This window comes from Hyperoodon ampullatus, assembly GCF_949752795.1.
Source record: "Hyperoodon ampullatus genome assembly, chromosome: 16".
NCBI classification, from domain to species: domain Eukaryota; kingdom Metazoa; phylum Chordata; class Mammalia; order Artiodactyla; family Ziphiidae; genus Hyperoodon; species Hyperoodon ampullatus.
The window spans coordinates 70,286,774-70,310,091 of NC_136929.1; the positions used below are offsets into that span (position 1 = coordinate 70,286,774).

At 40.4% G+C, this 23,318-nt stretch overlaps 1 protein-coding gene across 1 annotated transcript in view; it reads right to left on the bottom strand.

The window, feature by feature from the left end:
• RXFP2 (relaxin family peptide receptor 2) overlaps window positions 1-23,318 on the bottom strand; it is a gene marked incomplete at both ends in the record, with an annotated part of 60,688 nt that overhangs the window by 30,368 nt on the left and 7,002 nt on the right. Inside the window, 4 exons of the mRNA XM_079721713.1 lie at window positions 6,769-6,840; window positions 7,652-7,757; window positions 11,440-11,517; window positions 14,590-14,736. Of these exons, the coding sequence (XP_079577839.1) occupies window positions 6,769-6,840; window positions 7,652-7,757; window positions 11,440-11,517; window positions 14,590-14,736 (403 nt within the window). The remainder of the gene's footprint in view (window positions 1-6,768; window positions 6,841-7,651; window positions 7,758-11,439; window positions 11,518-14,589; window positions 14,737-23,318) is intronic.

A 23,318-nucleotide genomic window follows, 5' to 3' on the forward strand; every position in this document is an offset into this window, starting at 1 on the left:
CACAAGGTGGCAAAGTAAAGCCAAGATTAGCTTCCAGTTATTAACAAACCCATCTTTTATCCCAAATATTGAACAAATATTGTCATTTTCTCTGTGTACCACCATGTGGAAAAGCTGCATACTACAGAGCACATGCATTACAATTATAGTGACACACAAAGCAACAATTTCAATCCTACAAAGTAAACTTGAAACCCTGTAAGAACTCGTGCCATTCCATCCCCTTCTCCCTGCTGCAACATGTCTGTAAGGAGATGCTTCACATTGTAGCATAAATTCTGCTTTTGCTTTAAAGTTCTGCTATGAATAGAATGAACCCACACATATCAATATCTGTTTTAGCATTTTCAAAGCCCTTAGAGTGATGTAATGAAAGTTAATATGGTGAATTATATTACAATAGCAAAGGAAAAGAGAAAAAGAATAATACCATAATCTACATATTTGAAGTTCCTCTTAAATATAAAAATTTACTACCTAACTAGTGTTATTTACATTTCATTTAAGATAATTAAGTCAAAAGTGCATTGCACATTTTACCTACACGTTGTCAATCTTGAAGAGAGATGGGGGCGGTTGTAAACTGTGAATTTGACCTTGTGCTTTTGATCTGCACGACTCACCTGATACGTTCAGTCTAACTGCCTTCACTGACACCAGTTAAGACTCCAACTTCTTAAATAATAAAGAAGCTCTAGTCTTCTATTTAGCCAGTTTGCTGGCACCCCACGGAGAACTAGAGCCCCAGGTCTCTCGTCTCAGACTTAGGCTGCTGAATTTTTTAACTTGATCCTTCAGTATCTGCTTTCTTTTTTACAGAATAGTAGCTTGGTGAATATGAGAGGAAATTTGGAAACATGACAGTTTGGCAAGTGGTGTCCTCTTTTTCTTCACAGCTGAGATATGAGCCCGTTGGATATACTTTACACTGAATGGTTTTTCTAAGAATAACTTACTGGTTCATGAATTCCTGCTGTTTCAGCTGTCAGGACTTTTCAAGCAGAAACGCCAGGAATTTATGTACCTGAAACTAAAGCAAATAAATGCTTTAATGGCATGCATGTTTATAGGCTATTTTTTTAATGCAACATTTTGTACTCATGAGCCAGGCAGACTCCTTGAATTACATTCTGTTGCCAATGATTGCGTCGAAAAGGAACCCAGTTTAAGAAGGAATTCCTAATTTATATAAAATTTATGTCACAGTGAGGAGAGGACCTGCTGTTGGTTTCCGTGGTAGCAGTGATGAAGTACTATGGTGACGCTCATAAACTGTATTTTATTTCTTTCTCTCAAAGATCCTCTTAAATTGCTTCTTACCCCCTCATGTTAGAAAGTTTAAAAGAATATTAAAAATAATAAACTGATCGCTAGTGAAAGCATTCAGATAAGTGACATTTGTTCATCTAGCAATTAACATTTTATTTTGACTTAGGAATTTCTTTTTCTGGATGCCTAACTGACCTTAATTTCACTGTGAATATTTAGAGCATGCAAGACCGGAGACGCACTTGACGTTAAATTGGGTGATCCCTTAGGATATATCCCAATACAACTTAAAGATGCATATCAACTTTATAAGCTCAATACAATCTAAAACACATATTCACACGTGTCTTTTCCCTGGTCAAACAGAATAAAGCCCAGATGCTCTAGCCTAGCGTTCAAAGGTCCTACAATCAGGATTCAATGTCCTCTCCAGCATACACTCCATCATTCCTGTGGGAACTCTTTTCCTTTAGACAAACTTCCCTGGTCACCCTCTTCCTAACATCCTTTGAGTGTTTCTGCTGATGCTTCTTTGGTCCTCCTTGCTGAAGATGCTCGCCACCTTCTCTTTAGCCCGGTTAGTCCCACACACCATTCCTTTAACAAATGCACACTGATCCTCATATATGTTTCAGCGTGTGTGACAATGAGGGGTGCTGGCAGTGGCGGTACATGGTAGTAAGAGAGAGCCAGAGGACCATCCAGTTCAGGAAGAGGACAGGATGGTAATAAGGGGCTTCTTCAAAGTCCAAGGATGAAGGTGAGGGGTTCACAAAATGGAATCGTAATTGAAAGAATGACCTAAGACATGTTCAAAACTCAGACAGTGAAGAATACAATGGGCAGTAGAAATGAATTTCTACTTATATTTTGGAAACAAGAAAATGCTAAGGAAAAGCCCAAGCCTGCTGTATGGGACATGTTTTATATTATCATGAAATAATAAAAAAAAATGTAAATTCTTAACTCCTACATTGTTCTTGTCTTCTTGGTCAATGAAGGTGATCTCAGGACTGAAGTGAATACATAGGATACAGCGTTGTGGCAGTGAAAGCCCAAAATGGTAGAATAAGTTAATCAAAATGAGTTAAAGCCTCTGGTTTGGACAATTTCTCCTAGAAACTGAGAAACACTGAAAATGCGTACACTCAGTTGTGATCAGTGGAATCTGCAAAAAGATTCTAGAAAAAGATCTGGAAAAAAATAGTTGGATGAGCTTGAAGTTGGTTCTGGGCGGGATCGTAGGACAGGATATTTTGATGCTGCTTTGTGAGCTCCTCAAAGAGAACAGGAACAGGGTAGTTCACGAAAAACAGGGCACGTCAGACCAACTTGACTTTCTTCATTCAAAGACTGATCAGATAAAACTGTGTGGTCGACTTTGCTTATATGTCTACCAGGCATTGATTAAGTGGTTTTATGATGCTTTTATAGACAAAATAAAGAATATTGGCAGGGTCCTGCTCAATATCCTGCTCCATGACTTAGGTAAAGACGGCTCATCTTATTTTCAGATAACAGAGTGCTGGGATGAAGAGTGAATCTGCTGGATGAGCCAAAAAGATCTTCCCAGTCTGGTAAGAAAAGCTGAATCTAACAGGGTGAAATTGAACAGGGATAAATCTGAAGTGCCACAACTAGCTCTCAGACGCTAAGCGCACAAGTACAGGATGCAGAAGCCGTCACTTGTCAGTTATGCATATGGTACAGGACGAGGGATTTTAGAGACACAATCACTAGGAGTTAAGAATATGAAGTAGCCACAAAAAGAACAAATGTAACCTCAGGGCATAAGGAGTTTAGAAAGGAAGGGTTGCTAGCTTCCCCCTGCTCTGCCCTTGTATGTGTCATACAAGTGATCATATTACATTTATTCTAGATACTACACGTAAGGAATATGTAGGTGACCATATACAGAGTGACAAACAGATGTGAAACCAGGCCCTTTGGGGAAGAAGTTAAGGATTCGAGGCTGCATGGGGAGAAACCTGTGGTGGGGTGCATGGTGATAACGGCCAGCTTTGAATATCAGAGGAGTTACATAGAAGACTTATTGGGTGTGTTCTGATCAGTCTCATGGGGCAACGCTCAGAATCATGGCGAGCTTTTCAGATGTTTTGGGCAGTAGTAGAGTTATGTGACAGGACAGTTCATTAGCATAGCATTTGAAATTCCTTTCCCTCAGCAGCTCCTAATTCCCTTCCTGGTTTATTTTTTTCCCCCATAATCATGATCTAACATACTACGCATTTTTATCTTTCTCCATGGGAAGTTGAGCTCCTTGAGGAGAGGGCTTTTCATATGTGTTGTTTACCGCTATATCCTTGACACCTCATAGGTATCAATGAATATTTGTTGAAAGAATGAACGAACATGTGGGCTTGGCCAGCTTTCACCCTCCTGCTGTCTCTACCAAGAGTTCTGGGGGTGTCCATCCAGTTTCTTCCTTCCCCTGACACCTTTTCCTGGGGATGGTTTGTGTTTTGCTACGTTGGTTGTTTGGACTGTTTTAATGCAGGATGAGGAAGAAAAGGGACAGGACAAGGGCTTGCCTGACACTGGGGAGATTTTTCTGCGGCTTCCGGAGAGTGACAGGAGGAGCTGAGTGGTGTGAAAAGGGGATGGGGGAGGGGAAGGAGATTTAAAGAAGAGTTGCTGAGCTTATGAACTGCTTTAGGATATTTGAATAATGTTTATAAGGAACTTGAGTTATTTTGAAACCAAAGTTTGTTTTCTGGACACTTTCATCGATGGTAACAATATTCTGAGATTGGCCCATGGGGGTGGACTTCCAGAGGACTATAGTCAGAGGTCTGGCTTTGAAGCCAAGTTCTAATGCTTGTCAGCTGGCTGACTTTGGACCAACAACCTTTCTTCTCCAAGGATGGTTTCCTCATTCCTGAAAGGAACCTGACGCTGTCTGCCCTACCTCACAGACCTTGAGGGTCAAAGTCCAAATGAGAATTCCAAATGTTGGAAGTCTTTGTCAACTTTAAAAAGTGACAGATGAATGTAAGAAATTGTGTTTAATCCCCCTTGATGTGCCTTGCATGTAAGAGACACTTGGTGAATGTTTATTGATAAGAGTCTTATAATTTTTTTCTGAGTCTCTGGGAGAATCAAATTGCCTCAAAAGCATCAAATAACAGCTTGCAATTAAGAGAACCCCTGCTGAGTGATACTCAGGTTATGATGTGGTACCTAAGTTTTCTCAGACTTAGGAGAAATTAAACATTTAATTGGAGAAATTCCCAGCTGATCTGGGCAATCTGGTGGGAAAAAAATCTCTACTTTTTTTCACTAGGGAAAACTGGGGCCTGTATTATCAATAGCACTTCCACATTCTTCCCTTCAGTGGGCTACCAGATACTGAGAGAGAAGTATTGACACAGAACAAAGCTACGAATCCGTGGTCCAGGGGAGGACTTGGCCTGTGAAGTCTAATTTTAAATCTCCTTGCTTAACCTTCTAGTGATACCTCTGCCTCCCCAGAAGTCAGCTTTCCCCAAATTCGGGGGCAAAAGATATAGAAGGGAGTCCTGCGTGGGACAGAAGAGTATGTGTTGGTAGAAGATTCAGTTAGATTCTAGAGCAACTTCTTTCCATCTCTAGGTGTCTGGTTATTGTAGAATAAACACTGCACTGGGCATCAGAAGATATGGGCGGTAATTCTAGCTCTTCTACTAGTTAGTTGTAGATCTTAGGTAAGTCATTTAACTGTTGCAGACTTTAGTTACCTTGTAAATAATGAGAAGACTTAACTAGGAATTCATAAGACTTCTATGACTCTAGATAATAGTTTTAAACAGCTACTCTAAAACATGAATATTTTTCCTTCCTTTCTGCTAGGCTATTTTAGTTTTTTTTTCCCTTCAGCATTATTCAGGGAGTGCAAGGGCAATACTGATTTGTAGAAATGAACAGGCTGTGATTCTAAGCATTTCCAGTAAGACCAGAAGCAGTATAGTTAAGATTTCTTCTCTAGAGGAATCTGGAACCCCAGAGCCAATGCACAGCTACTCCAGGGGACAATGACAACATGACCACGTTCTCCAGGATGGAGAAGAAGGAGCTCACTGAATCACGAAGGCTACAATCAAACACAGGCATGATTCTCTAGGTTCACACAAGATTCTTCCTCACTAATGGACTTTCTTCAGGGACTTCCTTTCTTGTATAAGGGAGTCTGTACCTAAATTCATGAGCAGCACAGAACTGTTGATGGTATTTCAAACCAAATGTGTTTGTCCAGTATCAGCAAAGGATCAGATTATTTTTTATCCTGAATTTTAATATATATCACATTTCTAGAAACTTTCCCTTCTATTCTGAATGTTAAAGGGCAAAATTGTAAGATGATGGTACTACCTAGGGGCCTTACAACATTGTCTTGCTAATTTTCTAATCTAGTCTAATGATCATCTTGGCAAGCGCAGAAAGTTGACCTCTCCATTATCCCAGAGTGACTCAGGCTCAGAGGGACTGACACATAGTAACCAAACTCTCAAGAGGTTGAATATTTAATTGCTTTATTTATTTATCTATCTACCTATCTATTTATTTATTGGCCATGCCGTGCAGCATGTGGGATTTCAGTTCCCCGACCAGGGATCGAACCCATGCCCCCTACAGTGGAAGTGTGAAGCCTTAACCACTGGACTGCCAGGGAATTCCCTAATTGCTTTATTTAAATAGGATGTATTCCACTCCACTAATTAGAATGTTAGTATTCCCCATCCAAGGTAACCTCCCAGATACTTTAGTATGAATAATTTGGTAAGTTAATGTAGTCATCATAAGGTTGATTGATGAGCCGGGAATCAAAGCAAAGAGATTCTCCATCTTGATATGAACAGTGTCACAATAAAGTTCATGGGAGTCATGGTGGAGATGCACAATCCATCCCTGCCCCCCAACAGAGATTATCTCTAGGGATTGTATCTCTCAGATCCTGGTTTTCTTTTTTTGATGATGCTGGAAGCATCCTGACACTTTGTTTCTCATGGCTGACCGTGTCCTATTTGTTATTTTCTTTTCTCAGATATGCTAATATCACCGATTTCTCCAAGATTGTGTTTTTGCTCTTTTTGTCCTGGGAGACAGTCCATATCCTATCATTATATGTTTTAAACGATGGTTCTTGTCTATGCTAACACTCTTCCCGGTTAAAAAGTGCATCTAGTGCCTCTGAATCTTCAATGTCATTTTCCAAATGATCTGGAGTAAAACCGTGGAACTATGTATTTTCTTACTGAGATGCTCAATCCAGTTTAACTCTCTACGGAAGGTTTAAGTAAAACCAGTTGTTATTTTAAATTATGAAATGGAAAGAAAGCATACTTTTCAATGCTTTATTGTCTAATCTTAATTACATTTAGAAAAATAACTTTAATGATAAAGGTAATCAACCTTATATTTCATTTTACTCTTAGATTAAAAACATTTTAAACAAAACATCCCATAGATTTCCCCATAAAAACACTATTAATAGCTACTTACATCTTTTTAAGTTCTGTGTATTTGATGAAAACTTTATCTGAAAGACTGTGAATATTGTTTTTCTTAAGAGACCTAAAATAACATGGAAAGAAAACATTATTATGGATTTTATGACCAACCAAACTCTTCCCTAGAAGCTGCATGCTTGAGAATATTTGATGATGCTCCATACTACGTCACACACGTTTGAAAATGCCCATAATAAATAAGAACCTTCATGTGAGAATGAAAAGTCCATAAAGCAAAATTAAAGCAGTTTGCGAATATCTGACAAGGTTAGCCAGTTAGTGCAATATAATAGACAGGAACATCTATGGTGATTTAACTTTTTCTTCTCTAGATAATTTAACAAAACACAACAAAAATCCTAACCAACTCATGCATGCCCAAATTATGATATGTCCGCAGGCAAATTCCTGAGGCTCTCAAAACTTCTATGCAGAGTTCAGAAAAACTTGCACAATTATGTCACAGCTAGCTTCGTGGATCTTTTATACCTTAAAGTCTTGGACAAATTACCACTATTTAAAATGAGATAGAATAAATGAGTACCTTTCCTTTTCTTCAAATTTTTATTTTTACTTGTATGGTACTGGCATATCAGTAATAATATATGAATTGGAAAATAATTGAAAATAACTCCAGGCCACAGACATTTGTGAGCTAAATGATAACCTGGCTAATCTAACATACAGTGTTTAAAACATTTTTTTCCCTGGAGAAGAAGCGTGCAGAGTTCTCTGATGGCTGGTGGTTTTAAAGGGACTTTCTATGATTTTGCTAATGTATAAGTAGCATAAAACAGAACAAAGAGAGTTTAGATTAGACTACACGGTTTTCATGTGACTTTAAGAGCAAATATCAAGATGTGAATTTTACTCACAGTAATGTCACATTGCTGGAAACGGTTGGCACAGACTTCAAGCCAGCATTTATACATTCCAACTCAGTTTCTTTGCAGTCACAGCGTTGTGGGTACTGATTTAATACTAGGGGGCAAAAAGAGTAATGATTCAATAGAAAAATAACCCTCTTTAATTATGACTTTATTTCTAGTAACTGGCATTGTTCTTTTTCCATTGAATGTATAACATTCACATCTTGTTAAATGAACTTATTCTGGCCCATAATAAAAGCAAACAAGAATTTTCTCCTAGTCAGATATAGACTTGGGACTTCCCTGGTGGCGCAGTGGTTAAGAATCCGCCTGCCAATGCAAGGGACATGGGTTCGAGCCCTGGTCTGGGAAGATCCCACATGCTGCGGAGCAACTAAGCCCATGCGCCACAACTACTGAGCCTGCGCACTAGAGCCCATGAGCCACAACTAGTGAGCCTGCGTGCTGCACCTACTGAAGCCCGTGTGCCTAGAGCCCGTGCTCCGCAACAAGAGAAGCCACCGCAATGAGAAGCCCATGCACTGCAACAGGAGTAGCCCCTGCTCACCACAACTAGAGAAAGCCTGTGCACAGCAGTAAAGACCCAATGCAGCCAAAAATAAATAAATAAATAAAGTATGAAAAACAAAACCAAAAACAAATATAGACTCATGTGGTATTCATCTCAGTTCTAGCTTCCAGTGGTCATTTCAGAGGCATTTAACAAGGGATTAGAAAGAAACCACAGGGATGTTTAAATAGCATAAAAGCATATGGTGAACAAGATTAAGTTCTTCTCAATGAAAAACATGAGTATGATTGAGTAAATCTTTAATGGGTATAACGGAGTCAATTCCATTTAATTCAATGGCACAAAGAGGTGGCTCAGTAAATGCTTGTTGTTTAAAATTAAACTCAATTATTTCCCCCCTTTCAAACTCCTCTTAGAGCTGCGACAAGAGTGAGATGCAGGCTGGGCAGTGGCCATCACGGTGCCTTAGTGAAATCAACCAACCCAGACACCATATCATTCCGGCTCTTAGCTTTTCATTACTATGAAGTTAATGTGGTAGGTAAAAGTTGTAGAGAAACTGTAAAGCAGAAAAAGACCAAAGATCCATCTATCTGAAGCATTCAGAAGGAAGAAGAACACTTTAGGATTTACTTTGAAGGAACTCACATAATTATTAATACAATGGCATATTACCATAATTAGTAAGATTTATCATAATATATTAATAATATATAAACACTATCACATAATTCTTTTTTTTTTTTTTTTTTTTTTTTTTTTTTTTTGTGGTACGCGGGCCTCTCACTGTTGTGGCCTCTCCCGTTGCGGAGCACAGGCTCCGGATGCGCAGGCTCAGCAGCCATGGCTCACGGGCCCAGCCGCTCCGCGGCATATGGGATCCTCCCAGACCGGGGCACGAACCCGTATCCCCTGCATCGGCAGGCGGACTCTCAACCACTGCGCCACCAGGGAGGCCCACATAATTCTTTTATTTATATATTATGTAGTTATTAATTATGTTAATTGTTAAAATAATGGCATATGAGAAATCTATGGAGAAACCAGGCCAAGTTGGTCCACAGAACAATGACTGTGTGTGTGTGTATGTGTGTGTGTGTGTGTGTGTGTGTGAGAGAGAGAGAGAGAGAGAGATGGAGAGAGAGAGACAGAAAGTTGGGGGATGATATTAATGGAGCATTTGATGTTGCCTCTGGTCCTGTGGGTATTTTTTTTGAAGGAGCTAAAACACGTGAGAGTTATTTTCCAATGTTTATATTTATTATTTACTTAAATCTGATTATAAGTTCTTTCTAATTGCTCTGCTTCTTTTAGATCACTTTTATTCAAACCTCATTTTTAAAATCAATTACCAAATTTTAGTACATCCAACAAAGTTTTATTGAGTGCCTCCCTAACCCAAAAGATGCATTCGAGTGCGTAAGTGTTTAGAAAATATTCTGTGGTGTTCGTAGGCTTATGCTAATCATCTCAACTTCCTAAAGATAACTCCAGATTGTTTACTTCAATGTTTAATTGACACTGAAAATAGCGGTTACATTATTAGATTGAAAGCCTAGGATTGGAAGCTCTTATTCACCCATAAGAGAATCTCGCATACTCCAAGCTGAGCCAGTTGACTAAACCAGAAATGTGAGCCTAACTCCCTCACCTGCAGGTCAGTCAAACCCCAGCCTCTGGATTCTTCTTCTGAAGCGCCTCTTGAAGCTCTCTCTACCTCACTCTTCCCAGAGGTCTTTTCTGGGCTCAGGTTCTTAGTATTAGTCTGGAGCATTGCGAGAAACATAATGTTCAGTGCCTCTTTCACCAAGCTTTCTCCTCAACCTTGGCAAAGCTGACATTGGGGTCAGATCAGGATCATTCTCTGTCCTGAGGAGCTGTCCTGTGCGCTGTAGAAGGTTCAGCAGCAGCCTTGGCCTCCCTCCGCTAGAGGCCAGCAGTCACCCACCCCTCTCCAGCTGTGACAACCCAGGATGTCTCCAGACATTGACAAATGTTCTCCAGGGGCAGAATTGTCTCAGGGTGAGAACACTGTTCTAATCCATTCTTTAAAGTTCTGGTAGAAGAATCATTTTCACATACACTTCTTATCACTTCATCTTCCTCTTCACTAAATGGAAATAAGCTCACAACTTTGGTGGTTGCCCCCTTGTACACAGCAGTGACCTCCACAATGGCATGTGTACAAGATGACCCATTGTGGTTCCGGAAGAAAATGTTAGAATTTTCAGTTATATTTATTTTTAAGCTTTTTAGTGTACTCTTTTCAATTTCTAACTTTATGTATGATATATTTGTGTATAATAAAGTATATAATAAGTGGTAATTATAACCAGGTATTATAAAGTGCATAATATACTATAGTGTAGTATTTAATATATGGACTTTATATATTATGTATACATACTAATGTATGCTTGTAATTGTACATACACCTACATAATTATATCTATGTATATACATATTATATGTAATATAATAATATATTAACATATAATATAATCTGTGTATATAGAGAGATATAATTCTATCTCTGGGATAGAGGCCAGACTCCAAAGAGTGCACCCAAAACCCTTTGCGGGCTGGCCCCATCCTTACAACGCATGTACTAGAACGAATGTGAAGCAGGCTCCGACTGACCCCACTGTTTTGCTGATCGTCCTCCCCTGCTCATCCTGTCACCTCTTCCCCTTCCCTCCATCCAAGGACTTCCAAGCCCATCTCAAGGTCACCTTGTCTGTGGATTTTTCCCCATCCCTGGCACAGCCATCATTTCTCCCAAAGGGCTTCCACATTCCCTTGTGCAAACATCCTTCCTTCAGTTTCGCACAAATATTGTACCATTCCTGCTTCTATAAGGGTCTGTCTTTCCCGCAACAGTGTGAAGTATTTGAGGACCTTAGTCATCCTTGCACTCTCAGTGCCTAACATAGGTCCTGGAAAGTAGCTGGTGCTTAATATCTTTATTAAAGAAAGTAAGCAAAGGGAGTAAGATCTTTATTATTTGTCACAAGTATTCAGTACCTATGTATTCTTGCACTCACAGGCTAATACAAAGAATGAGCATGAATGGAGCATGTTGTTTTCTTCTTTCTATCTTTTCAGTCCCAAGAGCAGATAACAGACCAGTTGACCACTGAAATACATTGAACTGAAATTGAAATTCTAAAGGGAATTTATCACACTACCCATATAAATCCATGCCCCATACATAATGTTGCTCGCAAAGCTGAGGCTGAGTCTTCAAACCAATGCCACTTACAGCACTCCTGTGTTAATGCCACATTATTAGCATCTCCATGGACCGTGCCAAACAGAGTCGCCCATCCACTAGTGTCTCCTGTGAAACACACGGCGATGAACATGTGTCAGTTATTCTAGAAATAAAATATCAAATTACAAAAGTATAAAAATTTGATCATGAAATCAATTTTAAAAATTTAAGTAACAGAAAGATAACAAGGGAGGAAAAGGTAGGCAAACATCTGGAGTCTTGTCTTTTTCTGCAATTACAAATAGTTTAAATGTGTGTATCATAAAATATATAATGAAAATAGATGATTATTTTCCATACATGTATCCATCTTGAAAAAGATCACCTGTTTCTAATGCTGACATTTTAAATGTTTGATCTTAATTTTGAGGTCCTCAGAAGAAAATATAATCTGAATTTTATTTTATCATATGCATGCATGTATGTAGATACATACTTGATATATGTAATGAGTTCTGACAAAGTTTATGGCACCTGACCTTTTTAATAAGGAAAAAACCAAGTTCCTTTTAATAAAGCCTGTCTAGTCCTGATGAGAAAAATATTTTCTCAACTTGTCAGATGATATAATCTGCTTATTTGCCAAGTTTTCCATTTTTTGCAATAAAATTGTATTCTTTTAAAAAAGAAGGCTTGGGCTTCCCTGGTGGCGCAGTGGTTGAGAATCTGCCTGCCAATGCAGGGGACATGGGTTCGAGCCCTGGTCTGGGAAGATCCCGCATGCTGCGGAGCAACTAGGCCCGTGAGCCACAACTACTGAGCCTGCACGACTGGAGCCTGTACTCCGCAACAAGAGAGGCCGCGATAGTGAGAGGCCCGCGCACCGTGATGAAGAGTGGCCCCCACTTGCCGCAAATAGAGAAAGCCCTCGCACAGAAATGAAGACCCAACACAGCCAAAAATAAATAAATAAATAAATAAGGCTTGAGTTTTGAAGCATCATTACTTTAGCATAAGCTATTAAAGTGATAAAACACACAATATGATGTATGATACTAAAGTTCATACAAATAGAAAAGTAAATTTCAATAACTGCCCACAGGTCCCTTTGATCTCTGAAAATTTTAGTTTATTTTTATTTCTTGCTGATAACCTCAGTGGTTTTTAAAATTATTCTATTTGATGCCTTTACATGAATTATTTCATTTGCGTTCCTAACACCCTCATGAGGTAGATAACATGTACGGTCTAAGATTTCCCCTGAAGAGGAAAGGCCAAGAATTTGAGTGACTTGCCACTGGCACCCAGAGAGCTGCCCCATCATGAGCACCGATTGTATTCTACTGTTCTAGGATCTGGTGACACCAAAACAAGTAAGAACTCTCCTCAAGGAGTTTATGTCCAGTGAGAGAAGTACAGTGTAAAGACAAGGCAGTCCTTAGTACAGTCGTCCGGGTATACCCAGGGTGCTATGGCAACAGAGAGAAAGGGTGCTTGTCCTAGACCTGGGGTAGAGCTTCAGAGTGGGGAGGCATGGCTGGGAAAGCCAAGCTTCTCAGGAGAGGAGGGGACACCTAAACTGCACCCTACAGGCTGAGTAGGAGTGATTCACAGGTGGTGAAGGCAGTGGTGCTGGGAGCACACAGGGGTTGCCAGGGGCAGGAGAGCAGACTCTAGAGACGCACACTGGCACCCCTGGACTTTGCTGTCGCCTCTGATTGCTAGCTGGGCAGTGCCAAGGAGTGGCAGCTCTGTGTGGTATAAAACGCACAGGATTCATTCAGATTCAGGAGACCTGGCTTCTAGTGTATACTCTGTGACTAACTAGACATGTCAACCTCTCTTGGCTTCAGTTTCTTCGAGAGAAAAATACGCGGGTTAGATGAGATGACATGTACAGTCCTGATATACAGACCTAAAATGGCCTATAAGACCTTTCGGGATCTGATCCCTGTTACCTCTTTACCCTCTTTATCCTTGCTCACTCCGCCTGAGCCAATCAGGCTTTGCCTTCCCACAAACACATTGTCTTGGTTCATTCAGCCTCAGGGCCTTTGCATTTGCTGTCTCCTTTGCCTGGAAGTTTGCCAGAATAGTTCATGGTTTCTTTCTTCTTTTCATTTCATTCTCAATTCAAATGTCATCATCTCAGAGAGGGTTTTTCTGGCTATATCTTTAAAGTAGCCTCTCCCCCAACTCACTTTCTATCCCATTATTCTGTTCTATATACTTCATGGCACTTATCGCTCTCTGAAATTATTTGTTTACGTACAAGTTTACTGTCCTCCTTCACATGGTCCCTTGTCTCCCCTGAGCCTGCTGAGTCCTGGTGACTTGAAGAGCACACAACGGGCACTGGATACAGGTCTACTGAATAACTTAATTCTCCAGGCAGGCCCATTTGCACTTTAAGGATATTCCTGAAGCTGAACCAAATTAGCAAGCCATAGGGAAGTGGTCATAGTAAGCCATTTAAAATTAAAATATGGGTATCCAAGTAGAACTTTAAATAATTTTATTTTTTCATCAAATACAGCTTTTTGTAATACTGTATTTCTGATTTAAGTAACCTCAATATATGAAAATTCTGGTAATTATCACAAATCCATTGGGGAGCAATTAGTTGTGTCACAATAGGATTCCCTATAGAATACCAAATCCCCTTTTCCCCTTTTTCATCACCATTAGCATTTTTTTTCATGTTTCTTTTTTTTTTTTTTTACATCTTTATTGGAGTATAATTGCTTTACAATGGTGTGTTGGTTTCTGCTTTATAACAAAGTGAATCAGTTATACATATACATATGTCCCTGTATCTCTTCCCTCTTGCGTCTCCCTCCCTCCCACCCCTCTAGGTGGTCATAAAGCACCGAGCTGATCTCCCTGTGCTATGTGGCTGCTTCCCACTAGCTATCTATTTTACATTTGGTAGTGTATATATGTCCATGCCACTCTCTCACTTTGTCCCAGCTTACCCTTCCTCCTCCCCATATCCTCAAGTCCATACAGAGTGAATAAGTCAGAAAGACAAATATCATATGCTAACATATATATATGGAATTTAAGAAGAAAGAAAAAAAAATGTCATGAAGAAGCTAGGGGTAGGACAGGAATAAAGACCATTAGCATTTGATCCACCCACAGTTCTGGGCGGTTCACAAGGGGTGCTGTCCGTATGGAGCTGAGCCCAGGACTCACCACAGTTCTCCTCGTCAGCTCCGTTCCCGCAGTCGTCCATGCCGTCACAGTGAAAAGCACGGGGTAAGCACTGGGTCAGGTTCCCACAGGGAAAATATCCTTTTGGGCACAAAGGAGTGACTGTACTTCCTTCGGTCAGTGCAAAATCTATGTGAAAGAGGGGACACAAGTCTTAGGTAATGGGAAGAAATTGTTAATACGGCCAAACTCTTTGTGTGTTATCTCATTTAATTTTCACAAAATGCCATGAGTTGAGTTTGTCTGGTGTTATTCTTAGTGTACAGTTTCTCTGAAAAAAATATAATGTTATAATTTTAATTATAACATTAATTATAACATAATTATATTATATATATTATATTATATTATATATTATATTATATATATTATATTATAATTATAATTAGAACATAATTTTAATTATAACATTTAAAATAATCACAATCATACCAAACACCAGCTATACCAAGAGTGGAATCAAGGCTCATTTTGAATTTGCTTCAGGAAGGCAACGGTAAACAAAACTAAAGCAATTGTCCTACTTTTGTATGAAATTAAAGACCTGTTCACTCCTGGAAACAAAAAGGTAAAACTATGAGCTAACAGGACAAAATAGGTGGATTTATTTACTTATTAATCCTTTATAAGGAGGATTTGAGGTGACATAATGAAAATACATATGCAAAAGGACAGTTTAAGTGTGCATGACAGTGAAATCCAGAACCACATTGGAACAAGGAGAGATAATACTGAGTAATAACATCTAATGCTTATTGGACTTACTGTGTGCCAGGTAGCTTGCACAGTGGTTAATCTCAGTTATTCCTTCAACAAGTCTCTGTGTGGGTGATAGTATCCTTCCTATTTCAGGGTTAGGGAACTTGAATGCATTTCACACAGGTAGATTTGATCATCCCTCTGACCCCAGAGGCCCATTTTTAACCGACTTGCTAGGGGTAATCAGGGACCTGCATTTCAAGGAGCATAAGGCCTCTATGAGGATGAATTAAAAACAGTCTTCTTGTGCTGGGAATGTAAGAGAAAATGAATGAGAGTTGAACAGCTGCTGGGTTGAATGAGAAAGCACAGAAAGGAAATATAATTAACATTTACAAAGTTACTCTATCTGTGGATAGGATGACCAAAGAAATTCCAGAATTTTAGATGCAAGAGACACTCTTTTAATTTTGAAAGATCACTTTCCAGAAAATAAAGAGATGTGGTTTTTTTGTAAATACTTTAGTAAAAATTTGCAAGTCATGTATTTTTTTTTTTAAAAAGGGAGTATGGGTTGGACAGAAATAGGCGAGGGAGATTAAGAGGTACAAACTTCCAGCTGCAAAATAAATGAGTCAAGGGTATAAAATGTGAGTGGGGGTGGGGGAAAAGGAGTGCAAGATGAAACTTCACAGAAACAGATTTAAGGAGCATGTAGACTCAGGCAGAGAGTAGTGTAGTAGTCTACTCAGTACAGACTCATCATGACTAACTGAAGGGAACAAGGGTTGTTGGCAAAGTTTTCCTAACCGCACCACTGAAGGTTGGCTTCATGGCCAGGAATTTTCTTGGGTTGGGGGTACGGGGCTTTTTAATACTGCAGCGGACTAGAGAATCAACCTTCGTGGAGCATCTTCTACTGTGGGCTGGGTGTTTCCTAATTATTTCACTTAATCCTAACAGCAACTTTGTGTCGTTGGTATTATTGTCTCCACATAAAGGTGAGGAATGAAGGCTGAGAATATGAAGGCACTTCTACTCTGGTTCTTGGGAAAACACCCTGGCGAGGTCTGGGCCCTCCAAGCAAATGTTGCCTTGCATTGAGGTGTTCTCCCACCAGACGGATCACCAGGCTCTCCTGAAGTCGGTGAAGGCTGCTGGCCTTCCTTGTTTCACGAATCATGCCGTTTGTAAAAGGGCAGGGGTTTGCTACAGGCACTAAAGCTATGTCTGAGTTACAGTGCACGCCAAGCTTTTAGTGATATTGTTAGAGAGGATGAGTAGATTATGTGATTTTTTGAGCTTTAGTCCTTTAGTCATGATGGCCCTCAAGATCCAGCAAACACATAAAGGAGCGGCATCTGGCCCTTTCCTGGGGACAGCCAGATGAAGCAGTGTCCATTCTCCCATGGAAGCTGCTGCTGCTGCATCCACTAGGCCTTCCTTGAGTGGCGAGTGTGGCTCTCAGATTCTTTTCTACCCACTGGATTTTTTTTTTTTCTGCCGTACGCGGGCGTCTCACTGTTGTGGCCTCTCCCGTTGTGGAGCACAGGCTCCGGACGCGCAGGCTCAGCGGCCATGGCTCACGGGCCCAGCCACTCCGCGGCATGTGGGATCTTCCCGGACCGGGGCACGAACCCGTGTCCCCTGCATCGGCAGGCGGACTCTCAACCACTGCGCCACCAGGGAAGCCCTGGATTTTTTTTTTTTTTTGCCGTACGTGGGCGTCTCACTGTTGTGGCCTCTCTCGTTGCGGAGCACAGGCTCCGGACGCGCAGGCTCAGCGGCCATGGCTCACGGGCCCAGCCACTCCGCGGCATGTGGGATCTTCCCGGACCGGGGCACGAACCCGCGTCCCCTGCATCGGCAGGCGGACTCTCAACCACTGCGCCACCAGGGAAGCCCTATGGTTTCTATTCTAAGCAGCCTCCAATCTCTTTTGAAAGCTGAAGGGGGGGTGTGAATGATTGAGCAACAACACTGTCCTTACAACTTCCTAGTAATAGTTTTTATCGATCTAGAAGAGGTGATTAAGCATTTGATTAAAGACAGTGTTGAAACAGAAAACTGAGGCTGTGTAAGATATTTTGAAGGTGGAATATTGTCTTCCGTTATAGGGTTTTATCATGAAGATAACCTTGCGTTCTCTGAGGGTTGGACTCAACTGAATGTGCATCCTCACAGGTGCAGACTCATTCCGAGGGAGACAAACAATCAAGTGTCACAGACAAGAAGGATCAAGATTATTTCCTTTTCCCTGGGGAAAAGATGGGTTTCACCTAGCAAGTACGGGTGAAGGACGGGCAGGAGAAAGACTGACCATGTACAAACGGCACCTACCAACTGTATTTCTCAAAATTCTCCATTTTCACCCCAGAATGGAATATTCCTGAAAACAACTCAAGGTATAAATTTTGTGTGGAAGGAAAATAAATAAATAGAATCTATTCCCTACCTAGCCCTGGCCTTCTGTATCCTAAGTGCCAGTTGTCTAACCTAGTGCCTCGTACTTACTTGGTGCTCAATAAAATTTTTTTAATGAACAAATGAATTAATGGGTGATTTAGGAATAAAAGAAGAGTTGAAGGAATAGCCCCTTTAAAAATGTAGAATTCCCATAGTTGCAGGGTAATGTTTTTATTTTGATGAGAAAGTATTTTTTAGTCTTCAAGGTATTTATCATTTATCGTTCGGTTATTATACAATTTAGAAAACGATTAAGAATCCTTGCTGTATTTGGCACATACTGAAAAAGAATCAATACCCATCTGTAGACAGCATATGATGCTGTCTATTCTTCCTGCCATCTGTGGAAGTGGAGATAGTTTTACTGAAACTTGGGGATTATAAAAACGGAGGATGCCTACATACAAGCTGTGTCAGTAGTTTCTGCAGCAGTTTCTATGGGACCTGTGTCAAACACACGGCTGAGAGGAGGTTTGAACATATGAAAGAAAATTTCTCCATAATGGTCTTTCTCGTCTCTCTTCTGGTCAATGTTCTGGACATATCTGTGCAAAGGGATTCTAAAATGACTCCTTGATAGCTTTTGGAAACCAACTGACTGCTGCCTAAGGACATACTTTGTTGCCCACAAACCCCTTCCTTGTTGGGAAACTACCGGTGAGAATGATCTTACAGGTGCTCAGTTTGAGAATCGATGGAGGTGATCAAGACCCTCTCTGCTTTCTCTGATTCTCTGCCAATGCTTGTCCTGCATGAAGCTGAAGAAAGCCTTTATCGTCTCAGCCTGGTCTTCTGGCTGAGACTCTCTGAACAGCCCTGCCAGGGATGAAGGTCCCACCACCCACAGGGAGCCCAAAGGATCCTGGCCAGTGAGGCCATTTCCCAGCGTGCACTGCTCCTAGTGGGGTTCAATCCAGTTTGGATGCAGGGGAGCCTCTGCCATTTACTCTAAAGAGCCAGTTACTGCAGCACAGGAAGAAACATTCATTTAACGTCTAGGAAATTTTAGCTGAGTGCGTACTACGTGCTACCTCAACAAGGCAGACAACATGCATTCCCACCTGGAGCTCAGGTGGCAGGATCTCCAAGAGGAGCAGCAGCGCTACTCAGTGAAGCAAAGGTGAATCCAGTTCATTCGCTGAGTCCACCTACTGGACGCCCCCCTCCTTCTGGGAAGAGTCTGAGCGCCACTAAAACCTCACCTTTCTAGGGCACCCAATTTATTATTTGTTTGAAGGAAACTAGTAAAGTCTGCCTTAAAAAGTGGTTATGTTAAGGTGAGTGGACAGAAATTACCCTCTTGGTGGTTGTTTTTTGAAGTTAGAAATCTTGTCCCTTTACGCTACGGGTCAGACCTCCCAGCTTTCACAATACTGTGTGGCCATATCAGTCAGTATGTGTAGAATTCAGATCCAGTTGCATGCACACATTTACCCCAACTTCTTCCCATTTCAAAGATTCTTACCTTAACTGAGTTTCTCTAAGCCCCTATTTTCTGTAGTGTTCTTCTGAGACAAACCCACCACCTCTGACTGGTGAACGTCCTTCAGGATCCTACTCACAGATTTTCTGCAGAAACCATCACCCCATCTCCCTCTTCAGACTATTGCCCAATGTTCAGGCAGATTTGGGGAAATGATGCTTAAACTATGTGGGACAGAGTATAGGTTCAATACGTGTTGATTTAAATAGGAAAAAACCAGAATTTTAAATTGCCAACATCATCCTCACCAGGGATGGATTTCCATCCTATGTCCCCCTTGGCTGGGTGCTTTTATGTGGGTCACAAACTGAACACCATGGTTCTTGGTGGGTTCTAAGGTATATGCAGGCACAAGAAAGATTTCTCTTCCCAAAACATCTCTTCTACTGACCAGTAAAAACTGCTTAAGCTTCATTTTAAGGGATGCATTCTTTTAGGTTCATATCTTGTCTTTTAGTATTGAAATTCCTATCTTGTGCTGCATGAGTTTGAGAGACTGGCTTCTTCCTAAAATCTGCCTGTGTACAATCAACTCAGAGAATGGACACTGTGGTGGATGAAGGGAAGAAGAACATGGAAGGGGTGATTATGAAAGAGACAGGGTGACACCTGACAGACACTTGGCGTGGGACATGTGGAGAGGAGAGAAGATGATAGCTTTTTCCTTTCACGGCTCTCTTCCAATTCCTCTCTGAGTGGTTGACTGCTCTGTCTCTAGGGACTTTCACTGGCTGTTCTTCTTGGCGGTAATTCTCTCAAATTCTAGTCAAATCAACTTACATATTAACCTGTATCCTAGGCTGCTGCATATGACTGGGCAGGATGTACCTCGCACAAGTATGGGGCACTGTTCACACAGCTGCTAGTGTTGAGCTGTGTAGAAGCCACACGGTACAAGGCTGAGGCCCTGGATGCTTATTTTATGATGCACCAAGGTTGATGGGCTCCCTTCCTGCCCACGGGAAAGCCTCGCGTCTGTGTTCTATATTCCACTTCATCTCCTCTTCTCAGAAACTCTCTCCATTATCTCCTTTCTCTCCTGTATTTCCAATATTCCTGTCTCTCCACTGGTTTTTCTGTTCACACTAATCTTATTCAATCATCCCCCATCTTCAAAACAAACAAATCAATCAACCAACTAACCAGTCAAGCAAGCAAGCAAGCAAGCAACCAACCAACCAACCAACCAACCAACCAACCAACTAACCAACCCAAATGCTATTATAGTCACACTGGAACTGAGACACCCTTCTCTCTTCAAAGTTAAATTTCTCAGAAAAATCATACTAGCCAGTGTTTCCACTTCCTCACCAGCCTTTCTTCAGCTCACAGCATTCGGTCTTGGGCTCCACTGAAATCCTTCCCACTGGGATCACTAATGGCCTCTTTGTTACTAACACCAGACATACCTTATAGTCTTCACGTTACTTAGTTCTCTGCAGCATCTGACCCGGCCAATCACAGTCACCAGGTTGAAACCTTTTCTCCCTTGGCTTTGTGATCTCTCACTGCCCTGGTTTACTTCCTTCTTCTCCACGCTCTCTAATGGCCCTGTCTCTATTCCCACCCATCTCCTTAATGCACTGGCTCTTTTTTTTTTGTCAATATCCTGAATGTCACTGATATGCATTGGGTCAGAATCAAATCAATCAGAGAATTTGGAGGGGCCTGCAAAGAGTTACTAGTATTTTAGTTTGTCAAACAAGAACATTAAAAAAACCTAAATTACCACTATTATAATAATGATTATAAGAAAAATGGTATTTTATTGCTAAAAATTTGAGAGAATATATGCACAGAAGAAAAGACAAGCCTTTGAAAGGAATACATTTAGCTTCACAAAAAAACTAACTTATTTTTGCTCACGGACTGGTGAAACTTTCATTCCTGACAGCAGTGGCCTGGAACACTGTGTTTGGAACGCTGTGTGAGAAAACCAAATCTGGCAATGTTGATCAGAATTCTTCACGGCAGTTAGCCCTCTGTTCCATAACTCACAAATATTTTCTCCCAGTTTGTCACTTGTCTTTAACTTTGCTTACAACAGTGGCTCCAGAGAGGAAACGATCTGTTCCTGACTTTAAAATAACTATGCAAACTAAAAATAGAAAACATGCTATTTTTAGAATATTCTATATAAAATATTTAAATATTCTATAATAAAAACCCATAGCATATAATATACTTAATGGTAACTTTTTGAAGACATTTAGTTTGAGGTTGGGATCAGGGCAGTGATGTCCATCATTACTACATCTTTTCAAGGCTGTCGTGGAGGACTGAGCAAATGTAGTGAGGCAAGGCAAGCAAATCAATCATATACAAGTTGCGAGAAATAAAACTGTCATTATTCATGAATGATATGAGTGTGAACATAAAAAACCAAAATAATAAATTATTAGTGCCAGAGAGTTTATCAAGGTTTCTGTAAAATCAATTTAATTTCTATATGTCATCTACAAACAATGAGAAAGTGAAATGTTTAAAAAATACTTTTACTATAGCATCAACTGTGTCATATTTAGGAATACATCGAACAAAAGTCTGCAAGACATTTATGTAAAGTATATAAAATTATTGATAGACATTAAAGACCTAAATAAATGGAGTTCATTCTCTCAAACTGGGGGATCCTCTGGGGGTCCAATAGTAAAGAATCAGCCTTCCAATGCAGGGGACGCGGGTTCGATCCCTGGTCGGGGCACTAAGATCCCACATGCCGCCGGGGCAATTAAGCCCGCGTTCCACAACTACTGAGCTCACGTGCCTCAATGAGACAGCTGTGTGCCGCAAAGTACAGAGCCTATGTGCCCTGGAGCCCACCTGCCAGGACTAGAGAGAAAATCTGCACGCCACAACTAGAGAGAAGCCCAAGCGCCACAACGAAGATCCCATGTGCCGCAACTAAGACCCGACACGGCCAAAAAAATAAATAAATATTTTTTAAAAAACAGCTTTATATACATATAATTGAAAAGCTGACATTAAAAAAAAAGACCTAAATAAATGGAGTTAATTCTTTTCTCAGATTGATCTATGGGTTCACAGCAATTCCAATAAGAATCCAGGAGTGTACATGTATATGTATGTGTGCATAGAAACGGATAAGCTGTTTTATATACATGGTGGCGATAAAGGACAGGAGGAGCTAGCTGTGTCTTGAAGAAGGAACACAAGGTGAGAGAACTGCTTACCTGTATATCAGGACTTATGATAATGATACAATAATTCAGAAAGTTCAGAAAAATACAGATACACCCAGACATCTGATTTAGGACCAAGTGGCACTGCAGAGCAGTAGTGGGGGTTAGTCACCCCTAAGTAGATTATGGATCTAAAGATTAAAGGTGAGACAATAGAGTTTCTGGAAGATGATATAGGAGAAAAGATTTATCACTTTAGGGGTAGGATTTTAAGGGAAATAAAAAACAAAACAAAAAATGAAAGCATTAATCATAAAAGATAGCTAAATTAGACTATATTAAAATTCAGAACTTCTGTTAACCCAAAAATAAAAATAAAACAAAGTCACCATTAAGAACATGTAGAGGCAAGCCTCAGAGTAGAAGATGTTTTTGCAGAAAGGTTTGTAATTAGGAGAGAGAGAAAGAGAGAGAGAGAGAGGTCAGTCCTACAAATTAATAAGGAAAAGACGAACAGTAAATAGAAAAATGGGCAAGAGACTTGAACAGACACTAAACAAAAGAGGATATCCAAATGGCCAAAAACATCTGAAAAGGCATAAATCTTATTAGTAGTCAGGGAAATGCAAATTACCATATGCAAAAATAAATGACCAATATGGTTATGTATAATTTAAAAAACTACCAATCATACACTGGTGAGAATGTCAAGCTATGCAAACTCTCCTGCACTGATAGAAAGTGTTAACTGCAACAACTGCTTTGGGAAACAGTTTGTCATTATCTACTAAACTTGACGATTGAGAACCTTATGAGTCAGCAGTTTTAGGTCTCGGTACATGCCCATAGAAATGCATGCACGTGTGCACCAAGAGACTCAGACAGACAGCAATATTCACAGAAGCATTACTTATAATAGC